This window comes from Gymnodraco acuticeps, unplaced genomic scaffold, assembly GCF_902827175.1.
Source record: "Gymnodraco acuticeps unplaced genomic scaffold, fGymAcu1.1, whole genome shotgun sequence".
In the NCBI taxonomy this organism is placed as follows: domain Eukaryota; kingdom Metazoa; phylum Chordata; class Actinopteri; order Perciformes; family Bathydraconidae; genus Gymnodraco; species Gymnodraco acuticeps.
This window is the reverse complement of record NW_022990598.1, coordinates 1-16845: the sequence shown is the minus strand read 5'-3', so window position 1 is coordinate 16845 and position 16845 is coordinate 1. Positions and strand designations below refer to the sequence as shown.

At 42.2% G+C, this 16845-nt stretch overlaps 1 protein-coding gene across 1 annotated transcript; it reads right to left on the bottom strand.

The window, feature by feature from the left end:
- Positions 1-2039: 2039 nt before the first annotated feature.
- pcdh7a (protocadherin 7a) lies at positions 2040-16839 on the bottom strand. Its single transcript, XM_034228931.1, has 3 exons — positions 14438-16839; positions 11736-12912; positions 2040-2852 (listed from the first exon to the last, which is right to left on the bottom strand). Exons 1-3 carry the CDS (start codon positions 15880-15882, stop codon positions 2040-2042), a joined length of 3435 nt encoding a protein of 1144 aa, XP_034084822.1. The 5' UTR covers positions 15883-16839.
- Between the last annotated feature and the right edge of the window lie 6 nt (positions 16840-16845).

The window sequence follows — 16845 nt, the reverse complement described above, 5'->3', positions numbered from 1 at the left end:
GCAATGATCCTATAACATACATCATATTATTAATCTATGAAAATAAAAGAAGGTGCCCATGCTTCACTCAATTCTTCTGCTCCTCTCTTAAGTACATGTCCCCTTTTCTCCTGTTCGTGTTTATATTTATTAGTACCCATGATGTGGATATTCTTTTGTGTCCCTCTCTTCTCCCTCTCTTTTTTTCAATAGAAACTGTTGTTTGAAGATTTATTTTTAATCTGTAGCCACTTTAATGCAATCTTTCCTTTCATCCATTAAGTCTAGTTTTATTTTCTTGTATTCATTTGTTCCTACTGGGAGTAACCTACTTGGTCTGATGATATGCTGACTTGGGATGAACAGTTAGGAGTTCTCAGTGACCCAGTAAAGGAGCTTGAAGTTTGCATCGCCTCGCCGCCCCGCCCTTCTCGTTTACTCCATCTTTTTTTACCCACCTCATCTCCAATAATTCTCTCCCACTCCTGATCTAATGCTATTCCAAATTCTCTCAGCATCCCAGTTCCTACATTTGGCACAAACTCGCCACATATTACTCCCTGAGTCTATCTCTCACTTGCACTCACATATAAAATGCATAAATGCATATGCCATCATGAAATAAGCAGTCCCTCAAGCTCGGTGACAGGCACCCACCAACATAAACCTGCTCATGTCGCCAAACTGTTGGAGTTAACACATTTTGACACGTACGTGAACACAGCCACGCACGAGCACCCAAAGTCTAAGACTCTTGCACGGACATACACATAAATCAGAGCGGGCATTAACCACTTTTTTTTAGGGAGGGGGGGGGGGCACACTTCACTGCAGCAGAGGAGTTAATTACCCCAAACAATCAATAATTCATTACGCTGTCAGCTGTGTCTCTGTATGTGTGCTGGCATGTTGCACGTAAGCATGAACACCAAACTATCCCAGTAAGCATTTTCTTTCCCTGGGAATGGCAGATTAAGAGGATTGACTCCGTAATGGATTAACCTCCGGAGTGTGTGTGTGTGTGTGTTCAGATGCGTGCGTGTTCCTGTGTGTGTGTGTTGAGTAGGATCAGAGAGCCCATGTATGAATTGATTAGCCTAAGAAGCTCCTCTCCTTCCTTTTTAATGACCACATCAGCACTTTTTCATCACAGGGAGGATAAATGTAGAGCTGTCTGTCAAGGAAATGAGACACCGCCCCTTTAAGAAGGGTTAGCTGTCACTCAAACATCACTCGTGGGAGCACTCGCCACGGAATAGGGAGACCCTGCTGTGTCAGTGTGTCTAAGATGATAGATGGTTCCTGCGTGTGTTAGTGTGTGTATGTGGGTGGAGGGGTGAGTGACCGTCTCTATGCGGTATTTATTTGCCGGCAGGACTTCAGCTTTTAACTGCATTTTCTTGAAGCAAACACCAACGCAAGTGCATCCATTATCAGTGCAACTAATATTGTTTACGGAATAAACATATATACTAAATGGAAGACAGATAACAGCTTGACAAGGGAAACAGAAACATGAAATGACCAATTACCCTGTGGGAAGCAACTATTCGCCCACACCCTCTGTGTCCTTACTCCATCTGAACTCCTCAGGGGTTTTTACACACAGCATGTGAAATGCACGCACACACAGTCATGCATGTACACAAATGCACATCCACATATTGTACAGCTGCAATAGGGGGGGTTGACTCATGTACCCTGCATTAGATCTTGCTAAACTGGGCTGATGTTTGACACGGAGCACACACACGCTCTGACAACAGGGGACCGTCACACTGCTCACAGGCTTAGGGTGCTGACACAGAAACACGAGTGTGTGGGCATACTCTGTCAGCTATTTTGTGGAGATAATATGGTGTTTAGACGTTCGCAACGGGGTGTGCGGTTGAGTACAGTATGTCAGCAAATGTGTGAATAATAAAAGGGGAGGCCGGGGAGTAATAGAAGTTGACATCGATCGGGAGTTGAAGTGGACAAAGTGTTAGAAAGAGCTGACTGATATAAAGAGTTCCCTTCCTTATTCATCAAAAAATAATTGAGAAACCATTGAGACAAAGTCATCCCAGTTCCCTTCCCAGAGCTCCTACCTGTTTGCTGTACTTGTTCCCAGTCTGGCAGCCGTAATCTGAGCACTGGTCAGATCCCAGGGACATAGCATCTGCGTTGCCACTGCCCCCACTGCTACTGCTGCTGGATCCGGCGCTCCCCACACAACCTCCACTGCCCACAAAGGTGTTGGAGGGAGGCAGGTCCTGGACCGCCTGGTGCTTCTTTCCTTCAGCTGGGGGGGAGTGGGGCTGTAGATTCACTGCAGGTAGAGGTGAGCTGGATTTGTAGTGCCTGGCCAGATCTGGGCTCGACTGGTGCCTCATGCCACCGCTCATCCGTGGGCTTCCGGGGTCACCGTCCATAGCGCAGTAGCGTGCTGCGAGGCGTTCACTCGCACTGCTCAGATCCTCCTCATCGTCATCATTTGCATGGCGGCGCAGACCATTGACTGTAACAATACCGCTGTAGAGGGATCTGTCTGCTTTCCCTCCTCCCACCGCTACATTGGTGCCACTTCCGTTGCGTTTGTCCCGACGTGGTTTGCGTCCCCGGTCTGATCCCCTGCTGTGGCCAGCCTGTGGTTGAGCTCCTGGAGGACTGAAGAAGTCCTCCTCTGGCTCCTTCTTACCGGCCTCGTAGCCATTTTTGCCCTGAGCTCCACACTGCCGAGCTGTGACTACAAGTAGGATCACCAGGATGACCGCCGCGGCCCCCGCCAGGACACCAATAGCTACGCTGAGGCGCTGTTTCCCTAATGCACGGTCGCTGTCTGGGTCCCCCGCGATGTCCAGTGACAGTGGAGCCATCAAACTGCGGGCCACCTGGGGTGAGAGATAGAGAGGAGAGGAACACAAGAGACAGAAGATGTAGAGTAAAGGAGGGAAAGCAACAAGAGACACATGGTCGATGAGAAAAAAAGTCCCAAATAACAACTGTAAAAGATGACACAGTGGGAGTGAACCACAGAGAGACATCAAACAGCATCTTCCACTTAATTAAACTCATCACTGGGTTTTAGTGGGGTAGCTTCTCTATTATTCCCAGAGACATAGCATGTCACTAAATATATAATTGCTCTTGCTTCCCAGTTGCAACATTTCAAGTGCATGTAATTTTCCATTTGTGATCATATCATCAGCATTGGTACAGGAAATTCGGCCTGGGATTATGCTGTTTAAAGCTGATTAAAAGAACAAAAGGAAACTTTAGGTCAGGGACAGTTGGAAGAGAAGTAGGAGAAACAGTTAATACATTTGAAATAAAGCCATCTACTGTCTCTTCAATGAACAATGTCCCTTTTGTAAATGATAGCGTAGGCGTGGATTTGTTAAGGATTTGCTGTCACAATGTTTTGCTGTGAAAATGGATGGATAGACAGAGTGATACTGTAAATCTTGGTTTTTAGAGCCAATTTTTTTGTCTTGAGGTTGTTGGCGGATAAGCAAAATAGTTTTAACTGTTAAAAGGCTAATCGCCGATTTTTCCTTTTGACCAAAATATTTGACACTTTAAAATGTTGTATTAGGGTTTAAGATAGAGAAGACACATAGAAACGATCTTCCATTATATAAAAAAAATACAAAGCTGAGTAAATGTTTGCATGCACACACACGCTCTGAGCCAGTACACTAATAACAGGATCATTAAAAGAAAGTGGGTTATGCGGAAGCCAAAACACAGCCATTACTGCTTATGGAGTCTTGCTCTACAGGAGACAATGAGGCTGTGGAGTTCTAAACTGCGGAGCCCTGCTGCTGGTAATATGGGGCAGGGTCATGAATCTGAATATATCTAATCAATACATTGCAACTATGTCAGGAGAATCATTACACACATACATAGTGCTGAAACACACACACATAGACAAACTGAAATGTATATGCATGCACCTACACAAGCCCACACAGTGTAATCTGTCCATTACCGAGACAACTCATTCTGCAGCCCTGACACCTCGTCTCGGAGCTCAAACGACAATTCCTTTGGCCTGTCAAAGCTGTAAATTATATACCCATGTAATCCCTGCTGCCTTAAGAATGGTGGGTAATAAGTCTTGCAGGAATGAACGGGGGAAGAGACCGAGAGTGAAGGTGAGAGAGAAGTCATATTGACCCTATGGTTTGCAATAGCCAAATAAAATATAACCGAGAGTATTGGAGTAATAAAGAGCTGCTCACACTACTGACTGTTCAACTTGATTATAACCTTATCAAAAGAATATTATTAGGCTTACTCGTATGGAGCCTCATTATTCAGTATTGCCGAGCCCCGCTATGGACAGGGCCGTGTGATATTTCATTGTTTTAACACCCTCCATCTCCGGGTTAAGTTTCCTTGTTTTTTCAGTCAGTTGTGTTGCTTTTATTCCTTTATTCTGCTTCCACTGCAGAGGGCCTCGCCACCAGGCTCCGCTCTCCCCTAAGCCCCTATTGTTCTTCCTTTGCCTGCAGTATTCCTTTCCATTCTCATTCTGCTTGGCATCTCTCTGGCTTTGCGCATCCCTGCACTGTCTGCCGTATTGTTGTGTGTGCAAAACGGAGAAAGAAAATACAAAAATGCAGTGTCACAAGTGCATATACTACACTGTAAAAAAAGATCGTAATTTTACAGGAAATAACTGTAAATTTGTATAGTAATTATCATGTTTTTTTAAATAACTTGCAAAATCCTGTAAAATGACAGATATTAACTATAAATTAACAACCCAAAACATTATTTGAAGTATTTTGACAATAACAACAAATAACGTTTATTTCGTCTTTTTTTTACTGTAAATTTACTATATAATATTTACAGTATTTTTGCACTTTCAGAAAATACATGCAGATGTACGTAAAATAAAATGTTTTTATCTGTAATTAAATATGTAACTCGTAATATAAAAGTGTATTACTATTATAAGACTTTAAGATGTTCTTTGTAATTTTAAGGTAAACATAAAACTGTAAGAAAAGCGTAAAATAAAAAAAACGTAAAATGTAAGTAAAACATTTTTAGTTTTATTTTTTATTTAAGGTTACGTTTCTTCTTCTAGTTAGCTGAGTTTCTTCCCGTTAAGTTGGTATGCATAATTAATAGGTTGTTAAATGTTAAGAATCCCTGAGATGCTGTTTCTTGCAAGATGTTGCGCCCGGGAAACCCGGCTTAACATGCGGCTGCTAACGTTAGTTTACAGTTTATTGCAGTGCCGCCCCCCCACCCTCTCGTCTCCAACACGGGAGAATTACACATAAACATGCAGTGGGGTATCACAGTGTTGTCGCCAAGTTTAATGTAAAGTTTCACAGCTTTCTTACAGCGGAATCTAGTTTGTTAATGTTCAGTAGCCAACAGCTAGCATAGCATAAACAGCTAACCGCTAACGTTCGGCTAATTTGCTAGTTAGCTCTGCTCTATATATTACACGCTAACATGACTAGCTAATGTCACACTGTGAACTAAAATACTTTTTGTATTACTACATCATACATGCTTGGTCCAAATCACTGCTAAAATTAATTATTTTTGAAAATGTATAGTAAAGAGCCATGCATGAAATAACATAGCAAAAGAATACGGGTAATGTTTGACCCATGTTGTGCCTTAGAAGTGTAGTGATACAAACATGATTTTTATTCAAAAAGTAAGAAAGGGACAAATACAAATTTAGAATTGGTGTTGATCGAAAACATGTTAATTGAGGAATACCTGGGATCCTGAATGGTTAAAGTAATTTATTGCAAAGATATTTACAATTAAAACTAATTCGGGTCACTTTTGACACATGTTGGTTGTATGTTGTGTAACAAAGGGTTAACGTGACAGCTGTGATGTTCACTCTTTTGACAGAGCACCAGTGGACAGCGAAGAATGGAAGAGAAGATGTGATGGTTTTGTGTGGAAAGCTGCTAACGCCAGCCTGTGTCCCTCATCAGTCTCTCCAGGCAGCACCCAGCTATTCTTCCATCTTGCAGATGGAAAGACAGACAGAAAGATGGAATATGTGAGTAATAACTAACTTGTGTCTAACATAATATTGAATGTGGTTTAGTAAAGTATTTAAAAATACCCCACATTGTACATGTACAGGACAATCAGACCTTGTTCAACAAAGATCATCAGACAATTGTTTTGTCTTTAAGGTACAGCTGCAGCAGAGAGTCTTGAGTTTGAAGAAAACACTAACATTTTATTTAGTGTTGTTTAATCAATCAATATTTACTGGTCTTGAATTTCCTCACTGTATTACAAAATGCTCGAATCTTATTGTACAGGAACATTATGCAGATTTCATCACCTGAAGATAAAAATATAGATTCAGCGATATGTACCATTTTAAGGAAATAGACTGTTAGCGGTATTTACTAAAGCTCCGCAGCTGTAGCTAGGCGCTGCTAATGAAAACTCAAGTGCTCAATTTGTTGGTTTTTATTTTTTATTAAGAATTGACCAAGCATATCTTCCTCTTCGAAATCTCAGTTGTACTTCGCTAACACGCAGTGCCTGGGAGGGTGCGTTTGATTGTTCCCACAATAGTGCGTGCTTGTGCTTCAAAGGTCCATCATACAAGATGTAGGGGATCTATTGGCAGCTGCTGATAATAACATCCATCATTATGGTTTACTAATAGTTATCACTTCACTTCCTCCTCCAGCATCTGGACACAGCAGGAACCTACGCCAGGATCCTGTTTGTGGACTTCAGCTCTGCCTTCAACACAACCCTCTGGCTGGAGGCTGCGCTCCATCAGGACCAACACCTCTCTCCCTCAGGACCAGAACCTCTCTCCATCAGGACCAACACCTCTCTCCATCAGGACCAACACCTCTCTCCATTAGGACCAGAACCCCTCTCCATCAGGACCAGAACCTCTCTCCATCAGGACCAAAACCTCTCTCCATCAGGACCAAAACCTCTCTCCATCAGGACCAAAACCTCTCTCCATCAGGACCAACACCTCTCTCCATCAGGACCAGAACCTCTCTCCATCAGGACCAGAACCTCTCGCCACCTCAACAAGGCCCCCCCCCCCACTGACACTTTACCTCAGCCACAACGCAGACTCTATGCATTACATAATGGAGATCACAGGATGGTAAATAATGCAATGTTTAAATATTGCTTACTGCACATATTTTATATTCTATAATTTATTGCATTCTATTTCGATGTAAGTTACTGCTTTATTTTATTTCTATCTTACTATATTTTTATTACAGTGTTCTTAATATAGTTCGCTATCTGTGTACTTTTTAATTTTTTTTATTTGTATGTCGTGTGTCCAGGTGTCGTGGTGCACGACACCTAGTCAAATTCCTCGTACGTGTGAACCTACCTGGCAATAAACCCGTTTCTGATTCTGATCGGTTTGTCCTCTAGGTTGCACTGCCATGTCTACAGTAGCGCAGAATGGACAAAGGAAACATGATTGGGCCTCAAGTTTTTTGCAGCCAATATTCATTATCCTACAGGGGCGGCTAGTGGAGTACTTCGTGACCACAAAGTGTGAACGTTGTGATCAGCTGTTTTAGCGCAGTTCTCCAGTGAAGGGGGGGGGAGTCTCCCTCCGCAGCCGGTTGGCGTAGTTTGGGCACAATTCCGTTGTACAGACCGACGTTAACAGCAGCCCTGTCTGTGCACACGGAGACCGACTCTCGTCCGGTGATCTAACCGCCTTCTGGAAAAGCTTCACAAGTACGTCGGTAAGCAAATGCGCTTTGTGACACAAGTGACGGTACGCATTTCAGATTACGCACATAACCTGCGTACCAGTTATGTGCACCCCTGTACTACAGCAAAAGTATTCTCCGTCGGGACTTCCTGCAACAACACCACGCCGTTATCAAAGATGTTCTATTGAGAAGACGATCACTACATGACAAAAGTTTTCAAAACCGTGGCTACTGAAATCAATCTTACTAACTGCTGTCTGTGCAATTTACTCCGCGAGTTGGCAGACTTTATTTTGCTTACTTTAACATCATTTTTCATGGTGGGGCTAAGCCATTTCTTGGTATGGGTGTAGCCTACCCCAGCCATACCCTGGCGCTGCCACTGGTGGCACGTATGGGGCGGGCCATTCTGCACATGCGTTAAATGCGTTAAATATTTTAACGCAATTAATTAAAAAAAAATATTTAACGCCGTTAACGCGATAATTTTGACAGCACTCATTTTAAGTTTTCAGAGTAATTGTTTCCTACAGAACATTTTGTGATGTCATTTTGTTGAACCTGTTTGATTGGAAAATGTTAGAAAAAAGATGTAAGATAACAGTATTCTAACTTTAGGTTCTGTATTTATTTTAGTGTTTGATCATACAAATCTAATAAAAAAAATGTAAACTGTTTTTCTCATCAGAACTTTATTTAAGGTATTTTAATGTAACATTTTAAGACAATGGATTTTGAAAAGAGAGGAAAGTTTCCTCTAAAATCTTTAAGGACAATTTCTGTATACTAATTGCTTTTGCACTTTATTTCAGTTAATGTATTTTTACTTTAATTTAATGTTTTTTGTTTGGCAGCCGCTGCTGCCAGTCATTTGACCGTTTTTTTACGGGTTTTTTGCCCGTAGAAGTTTTAGTGCTGTACTTTTATTAAATGTTATTGACTGTAAAAAGAGAGGATACATCTATAAAATTAGAGTATTTGCCTGTAGAAGTATGAGTGATGTACTTTTATTTAAGGTTATTGACTGTAAAAAGAGAGTATAAATCTGTAAGATTACAGTGTTTTCCTGTAAAATCTTGAAGGACAATTCCCGTAAATTAATGGCTTATTCACTTTATTTCAGTTAAAGTATTTTACTTTAATTTAAGGGTTTTTGTTTGGCAGCCGCTGCTGCCAGTACTTTGACCGTTTTTTTACGAGTTTTTTTTTTACAGTGTATCTGAATGTAAAGCCCAGTTTGTGTGTGTTTTTTGGGAGTGTGTGTGCAGTCAGATGTGACAAAGAGAAGCTTTAGAAAGTGAAAGGTTTATGGATGTTAGTCAATACGTCAGATGCTGAGTGCTAGCTATGTTTTGCTGTCCACCTGCAGGTCTGTATACTGAATGTGTGTATCGGCCCACACAAGACAGTTAAGTGTTCAGCCAGAAAACTGAGCAGCCAACTCTACGGCCGTGTTCGAGTGCATCCCTCTGACGCATCCCTAACTCTCAGAGGAATCTTCCATTCTGCTGCATGAGCTTTGTTCCGGTTCGGCTTAACACCACCATCTATCTGCTCGGCTCTCCAAGGGCTCCCTTATCTGCATGTCACTGAAGATGCCAATGCAGCGACCAATACAAGGAGTTCTTCCCTGACCACATTATTGACCCGAGTGACTGATCCTAGTTGTTCCTCAATGTATTCACAGCTCAGCGCGACAACAGAAAGCTGCAGTTAAGTAATTATATATTACTCAAATTCCTAAAAAGCTGTCTGTGCATATTTAAAAATAAGCAGCACATTATTTAGTATCTCAAGATAAGAAAACTCTTGAAATACCAACTGTAAGAAAGGGAATATTTTAATCACCATTAAGTGCTTTAATGAGATTCACAGTACAGTGTATTTATGGTGTACAAAGTCCTTTAAGTTTTCCAATTGACATCAACTGTTTCTGTTCCTTCTTCCTCCAGCCTAAACTCTAAGGTATCATATTGTGGTTCATTATCCAACATGTGGTTCACCCAGTATTGTTGGATGGAAAAGACCGGAGTCATTTTGTGCCGCAGTGCTGCAGCAGTAGCAGACGTTTTCCTTCCCTAATTACATCTGGCATCCATCCACTGCTCAGTTTGACTTCATTATGAGATGGAGGTATTCTCTCTTCAATGACTTCTACTCAACTACTGCGCCAAGTTCCTCCCTACAATCAAACTAAACTATGCATATTGTAATCAAAGACGCCTTTTATACTGGCTTGGACATATTACACCCTTTTGTTCAATTCAATGGCCCCGGTCATTTAGGCACATTGCAGTTAATTCAACCTGTCAACACCATTGTTCCCCCGCTTACCAAGTGCTCTGTTCTAATCCTCACCCCCTTGATTGTTCAATTTGTACTTTTCATTCTGCTCTTAAGTGACAGTGTTACATTCACAAGGTGTTCTACATACTGGCTATGGCTCAAATACGACAGCTTCTATTTGTTCTCACTTGATTCAACACCAAGTTGTATCCTCCATAAACAATCAGGATGTAATTATATAGGATGTGTTTTTCTCTGTCCAAAAACACAGGATTAGGATTTAGTTTAATTCCAAACAAGGATACCAAGAACTCAAGAGGCACACACAGCACAGTGTTATTGTAGATTTCTGCTTCTTATCAGTCTTGACTGTTTTTCTCTCTCGAATGTCTCAGAGCTAACTTTAGCTCACACTGTTTACTTCATGAAACATGCACAGACCTGACAGTTGAAGTCACCTTTTCCTCAGAAAAAATTGAGAATGTCTTCTAAACCATGTTTCAAACCACAGGCTGTTGGTTTCAGTGCAAGCACTGTAAACACAAGGCACTCAGGCAATTTAATTATTAGTCAATACTAATGACTTTGCCCACACAACAGACCACGTTTTAGGAATTGGTACCTGCCAGCATTTATAGCTTAATGGAACAAGTTTTAAGCAAAAGTTCCACTTGATTTAATATTTGAAGGCAGAAATGAGACAACAATTTCTTCCAGCATAACAACATTTGACTTTGTGTTATTTCTGGTATCTCTGTAATGTCTCTGAGTCTAGTCAATTAAGTATTCGTCTCAGTGTGGGTCTTTCAAGCCAACTCTAATCTAAACCACGCAGATTTATGCAATAATGGCGGTTGTGTTCGGACACATATATTTCATATTCCCTTTTATTCCCCTTGTAAACATTATTCATTTAGAGTTTATAGTGGTTTGCGGTTAGTTTCCTTTAAGTTTGACTACTTCCGTTCTGCTCAGAAAGTGCTGCATGATAGAATGAGGACTCATCAATATTCAGGCCTGTAGTAAAGAGACACTTCTATTCAAATGAACATACTCCAACTTGCTCTGTATTAAAAGGCCAAAACTGGGACAGGGCCATCCTTCCCTCTCTCTCTCTACCTCTCTAACGCACTCACCCCTAATGCACGCACCCTCTCTGTCTTTCTGTCTTTCTCTCTCTCTTTCTCTCTCTCTCTCACACAGACACACACACGCACACCTAATGCTCTCAGCTCTGAGTTCAATGTACCATAAAATAAGAACCACTTCAGTAATAACAGTTACTTTAACCACATAGTCATTATAAGAATGCATTCTGGACAAAGAACATTCAAACTACAAAGAAGCAGGCATTGCCAATAGCCTTCAAAAGAGAAATGGGCTTCTTTATCTGGGATAAATATAGACACAATCATTTCCTCAAAAATGGGCAGAAAATTGCAACACTTTGAATACTGCAGAAATTGTGCATTTATCTCATTCTATCAAGAAAATAATCTTCTTACCAGTTTAGTTCAAGCAGCAACAATCAGTTGCAATTTCCACCCTACCTCCTTTGTAATGTGTTATCAGAGTGGCCATTATTGGACAATATCATCACTGTCATTATGAGCTGTCATTATCAACTCAGTGGAACAATAGTAGTCTGCACACACCAAAATAGCAGAGTAGATGTTATTAACTCATCCACTGTGTTTTCAGTGTATTATGATATACTTTACTTGCTGTTACTGAAATCAGTTTGGTAAATATATATTTGAAAATTACCTGTGCATCCACAAGGGTTGCGTTGGCCAAGCTCTCGTTGATGAAGACATGAACCAGGGTGGTGGCACAGAGGGAGGGCGCTCCACTATCATTGACCCGGATCACCAGGCGGTGCAGACCTCTGTGGCGCCGCTCCAGAGGTTCTGCCAGTGTGATCACTCCATTAGTGTGGCCAATCTCAAACAGTCGGAAGGGATTTCCCCCCACCAGATCATAGTGAAGGTCTGCATTTGGGCCAGTGTCTGAGTCTATGGCAGTTACAGTCCTGACTATGGTACGGGCACTGCTGGCGGGTGGAAGGAGAGTGTAGGACTCATTGGATGGAGAGGTGATTGAGGGGGCGTTGTCATTTTCATCTGTCACAAAGAGCGAGACAGTGGCGGTGGCAGTTTTCCGGGGCTCACCTCCATCCACAGCCTGGACACGGAAGGTATAGGAGGAAAGCTTTTCACGGTCAAATGATGCAGAAGAAAAGATAGTTCCTGTGTTGTTGTCAATGGAAAACATGTCTTCCTGCTCTTTCTCACTATCTTCTCCTTCCACCTTCTCTACTGACTTCTTCTCATCAACTCCATCCATTTCTACAAACAGACTAAGTTCTGCATTCTCGCCTTCATCAGCATCTGTCACAGTGACCATGCCAACCGGGCTGTTGGCAAGCAGGTTCTCTTTCACGTAGAATGTAAAGATTTCCTGAACAAACTTTGGAGCATTGTCGTTGCGGTCGGTCACCTGAACAACAACTGTTGCGGAGCCTTGCAGTGAAGGTGTACCCTTGTCCTTGGCAATCACTCGAAGTTCATACCTCTCTCGCTCCTCACGGTCAAGAACCCCTGTGGCACGGATATCTCCATTATCTGCATCTATGTAAAATTTCCCGTTACCAGCAGGGTCCAGGGAGTATGCCATCTCAGCATTCTTGCCGCTGTCTGCATCTGAGGCTAACACTGTGACTACTCTTTCACCAGGTGAGTTGTTCTCAGCAAAGTGGACTTCCACAACGCTCTGGGCAAAGATGGGGGCATGGTCATTGATATCTACTACACGCACCATCAGTGAACTGTTGCTTGACAGACTGGGGCTGCCAGAATCTACTGCCACAATGGTAACACTGTACTCTTTGGTGGCCTCATAGTCCAGCAAGGCAGAAGTATGTAGGAAGTATTTTTTCTTATTCCTGTGGAAATGATCAAAAAACAAATGTCATGAATGTGCTTGCTATGCTAGACAAAAAATAACACAGATCTTGATTTCAAAGTAGCCAAACAAAATAATAGTGCTCTTGCCTTTTAAGTCAATTAACATATTTATCATCCACCAATTATTGTGCCAGTTGCTATTGTGATGTTTCTTTTATTGTGATTTTATTTTTAATTAAATGTTAACAAAATGTGAGCAAATTGTAAAAATACCCAGTTTTAATCACACAGAGGCCAAGGTGACATCCTAAAATATTTTTTAAAACTGAAATGTTTGATTGTCAAAATAGTCGATATAGATATTTTCTATTAATTTATTTATAAATCATCTAATCATTTCAGCTCTACTATGCTTTGGTCTTTAAAACACTTCATTTTAAGAGACCCTTCTCCAAGGCTGCAGTTATCTGCAAAGACACAATATTTCTAGAGAAACTGTGACTGATTCTTTAATTAAATCCACTGATCGATTTGCTGAAGACCTCTCATGATTATTAATTCGTCTCAGAGAAGGACAACCCTACAGTCAACTCAACAACCAGCCTTATAGGTGTCATAAAGAATAGCAGTGTTATTCTGAAATGGCCTTCCCTACAGTATATTCCTCTTTTCCTTCATTCAATAGCTCTAGAAAATATATTTGCAATTGACTGAAGAGCATTGACATTAGCAGCACTGCAGTAATAGTATTACTGAAAGTCTAAAACCCTTGACTTCAATCAATGAATGCTCAAACTTAACAGATTGTATCACATTCAAACTACTACTAGACTTTGTAAATGAGAGGCAGTACTTGAAAAACATCTGCATGAAACAACACTTCACTCTTCTCTAAATCCTCTGTGGAAACTAGAAATGATGGTTTTTCTTCCCTAAATAGACGTGTGGGGATTCTTATAGCAGCTGTTTAGCTTAAAAAAAACCTATGGAATAAAAACAGAACCACTCGCTGATTTAAAATATATATGTATATACATACTTTATATAAATGATTAGGTTTTAGTAAAACATAAATGAACACTTCACAAGGAAATTTCTTAGAAATTAGTCAAGAACTATCTTCAAATCAATGTATAGATCTTGAATAACTCTGAATAAATGACTGTGTATTAGATAACCAAATGACACATTTCTAAATGACATGTTAATGAACCTGTGTCCAATCATTATGTATTTTTCTTAATGAATAATAACCAGTTTTAAATTAATTATTTCTAGTATATGTGAATCAGGTGCTTAATGGCACATAATTATACAAATGTGATTTAGTTGTTTTTGTCCCCCCTCAGGTTATTCAATAATGCTGTATATAAAATGCATCATTACTTCATGACTACTTTATGATTCCTGACCATTATTGTACTCCCTGGAGAGAAGAAGTGCAATGTTAACCAAATTACATTGACTGGTTTATTTCTACAGTATCTAGCAGTCTGTTTTTATTAAATTCTTTGGAATGGCTTTCTCTAACCTTCTGTAAGGGTTACCTTTGTTTTGGCTTACCTGTCAAAGGATTCATCTGCAGGCATGGGTGGGAGTGCTGTTTCACCAGCTGGCTTCAATGTGAATGGGACGTCTCCTACGACTGTGCACGTCACAGCTCCATTCTCTCCCTGGTCTCGGTCTGACACCTGTACCAGAGCTACTGGTGTGTCCACCAGAACGTTCTCTGGAACTAACGCTGCTCCATCTCTAACAGGGATCCGTCCAATCTTTCGGATCTCCACCACTGGGACATTGTCATTTTCATCCCGGACAGCCAAGATGACAGTGGTGCGGTCAGTGCGGGGTGGCTGACCTCGGTCTCTGGCTGTTACTGTGAACCTCAGTTGGGACACATCTTCCCTGTCAATCCTGTGAAGGACGCTCAGCCATCCAGTGGCCTCGTCCAGCCGCAGGAGTCGCCTGACGGATTCAGTGGCCGCTCCAAAGACATACTCAACTTGCCCATTGACTCCAATGTCGCGGTCTGAAGCTCTGACCTGGAGGACAGGTGTACCTGGAGGAGCGTTTTCTGCCATTTCTGCCTCATATGTGGACCTCTCAAACTGTGGGCTGTTGTCATTCACATCACTGATGGACACACGAAGTAAGGCTTGGGAGGAACGTGGTGGGTTTCCACCATCTCGAACCCTGAGGATGAGCTCATATGAGTCTTTCTGCTCACGATCCAAAGTGCCTTTCACAATTAGCTGTGGTTGTTTTTCCCCATCTGGTATGTCTGCAACTTGTAGTTCAAACACAGTGCTCCGGGGTCCTCCTCCATTATCTCCACTTCTACCCCTCCGGTCGCCACCTCCATCCACTCTCGCAATGGGGTTTCCTCCTGCTGTGCGTCTTGTTGAACTTGACCCAGCAGCACCATCTTGAATCAGCTCATACCGGTCAATTCCATTTCGGCCAAAATCCCTGTCTGTTGCTGTGGGCAGCAGGTAAAGAGTTCCTATGGGGCGATTCTCCTCAACTGAGAGCTGGAGAACAGGTGAGGGGAAAGAAGGTGTATTGTCATTGATGTCTGTTATGACAACACGACCTTCAAACAGGTCTACCCAGCTCTGCAGTGGTCCAATAACTGACACCTCAAAGTCCAAGAAACACTCATTTTCATCAAATATCATCTGGCACTGTGGGAGCTTCTCTCTGTCGATGCGCTTTTGGCCAGTTGTCAGCTCACCTGTCACATTATCAATCCTAAAAAACTCTGAGCCACTCTCCAAGGCGAAGGTGACGTCCCCGCTTCCTGTACCTGCTGTGAGCCCCAGGTCGGCGGCCACGTTGCCAATCTTGACGTCAGATGGGCCCTCCTCCGCCACTCGGTACCGGAGAGCTGAGTCGGCACCCGGTAGCTGAGTCAGCAGCTGCAGCACTAACACCACGAGGCTGAGAGCCTGCGCCGCGGAGGAGTGCACTGCACCAAGCCTCTGCATGGCGCCTTCCTTCTCTCGCATCTCTCCTTCCCACTGTCTGTCTCTGAGCTGCCGCTTGTTTTTTCTTTAATGCTGTTTTGTGGTCTGGTGTAGTTCACAGCGTGGGTGTTTGATTTATCCTTTCTTACCTTCCCCTGCCGCTCTGCGGACAGCCGCCTGAGGTCCGGGGAAAAGCTTCCGCACTCTCACACTTAAGGCTCCTTTATTTTATCCTTCTCTTATACCCAGCAGGGCTTTTTCAACTTCTATAATAAAACTCTCGATGTCTTGCTGGGCTGTTCACGCCAAAGAGATGTCAAAAAAAATCCATGCTGCTGCGAAATAGAAACAACTAATTCATCAGCCTTTAAATAATCCACTTCAGTCTTTCTTTCCCGTAAAACCGGAGATCAGACGAGGTCGCTTATCAGTTCATTATGCCTCTTGTAAATTATTTTATTCCAGTCACATTTGGGACAGCAGCTTTTCTCGCGGTTTTCACAGTTAGAAACTGCAATGCAGCACCACACAAAAGGAAAAAAAAACACTGCTCAGCTCACCGGACGCCGAGGAAAATTAACTCGCATCCGCAAAAGAGGAATTGAAATCAGTTTGAGAAAAGTCTTTGGGATGCTGTTACTGGATCTCCTCTTACCTTCAGATCCAGCTGCGTTTTCCTCTTTTCCCCGCAGTGGAGCAACGTGCCAAGCAGTCGGATTCCTTCACGCAAGTTATGATGAAGACAAGAGTGCTTCAGAGCGAGTTTCTCATTGTTGTTTTTCCGTATAAAACTGAAAAGGAGAGCCTCTTTAGATGGGCTATAATTGAGATTCCAACATCATCCCCAATTAAGCTTAATCCATGCAGCTTGTGTCCGGGATGGATGTCTCGTGATGGACCAAGAGTAGATGCGTCTTTTTCCAAGAGTCCCGCATTCTCTATCTCTCCTCCACATGCGCCTCCTCCTTCTCTGGCTTTTTTTCTCTCACCTGCACTGCTTGGGAC

Bases quoted from the DNA above. Each gene is read 5' to 3' on its own strand.
- pcdh7a (XM_034228931.1), bottom strand. From the start codon at position 15,882: ATGCGAGAGAAGGAAGGCGCCATGCAGAGGCTTGGTGCAGTGCACTCC. The intron at 12,913-14,437 runs GTAAGCCAAAAC...TCATTTCCACAG, and splicing joins GCAGATGAATCCTTTGACAG to GAATAAGAAAAAATACTTCC. The intron at 2,853-11,735 runs GTAATTTTCAAA...CTCTCACCCCAG, and splicing joins CAACCCTTGTGGATGCACAG to GTGGCCCGCAGTTTGATGGC.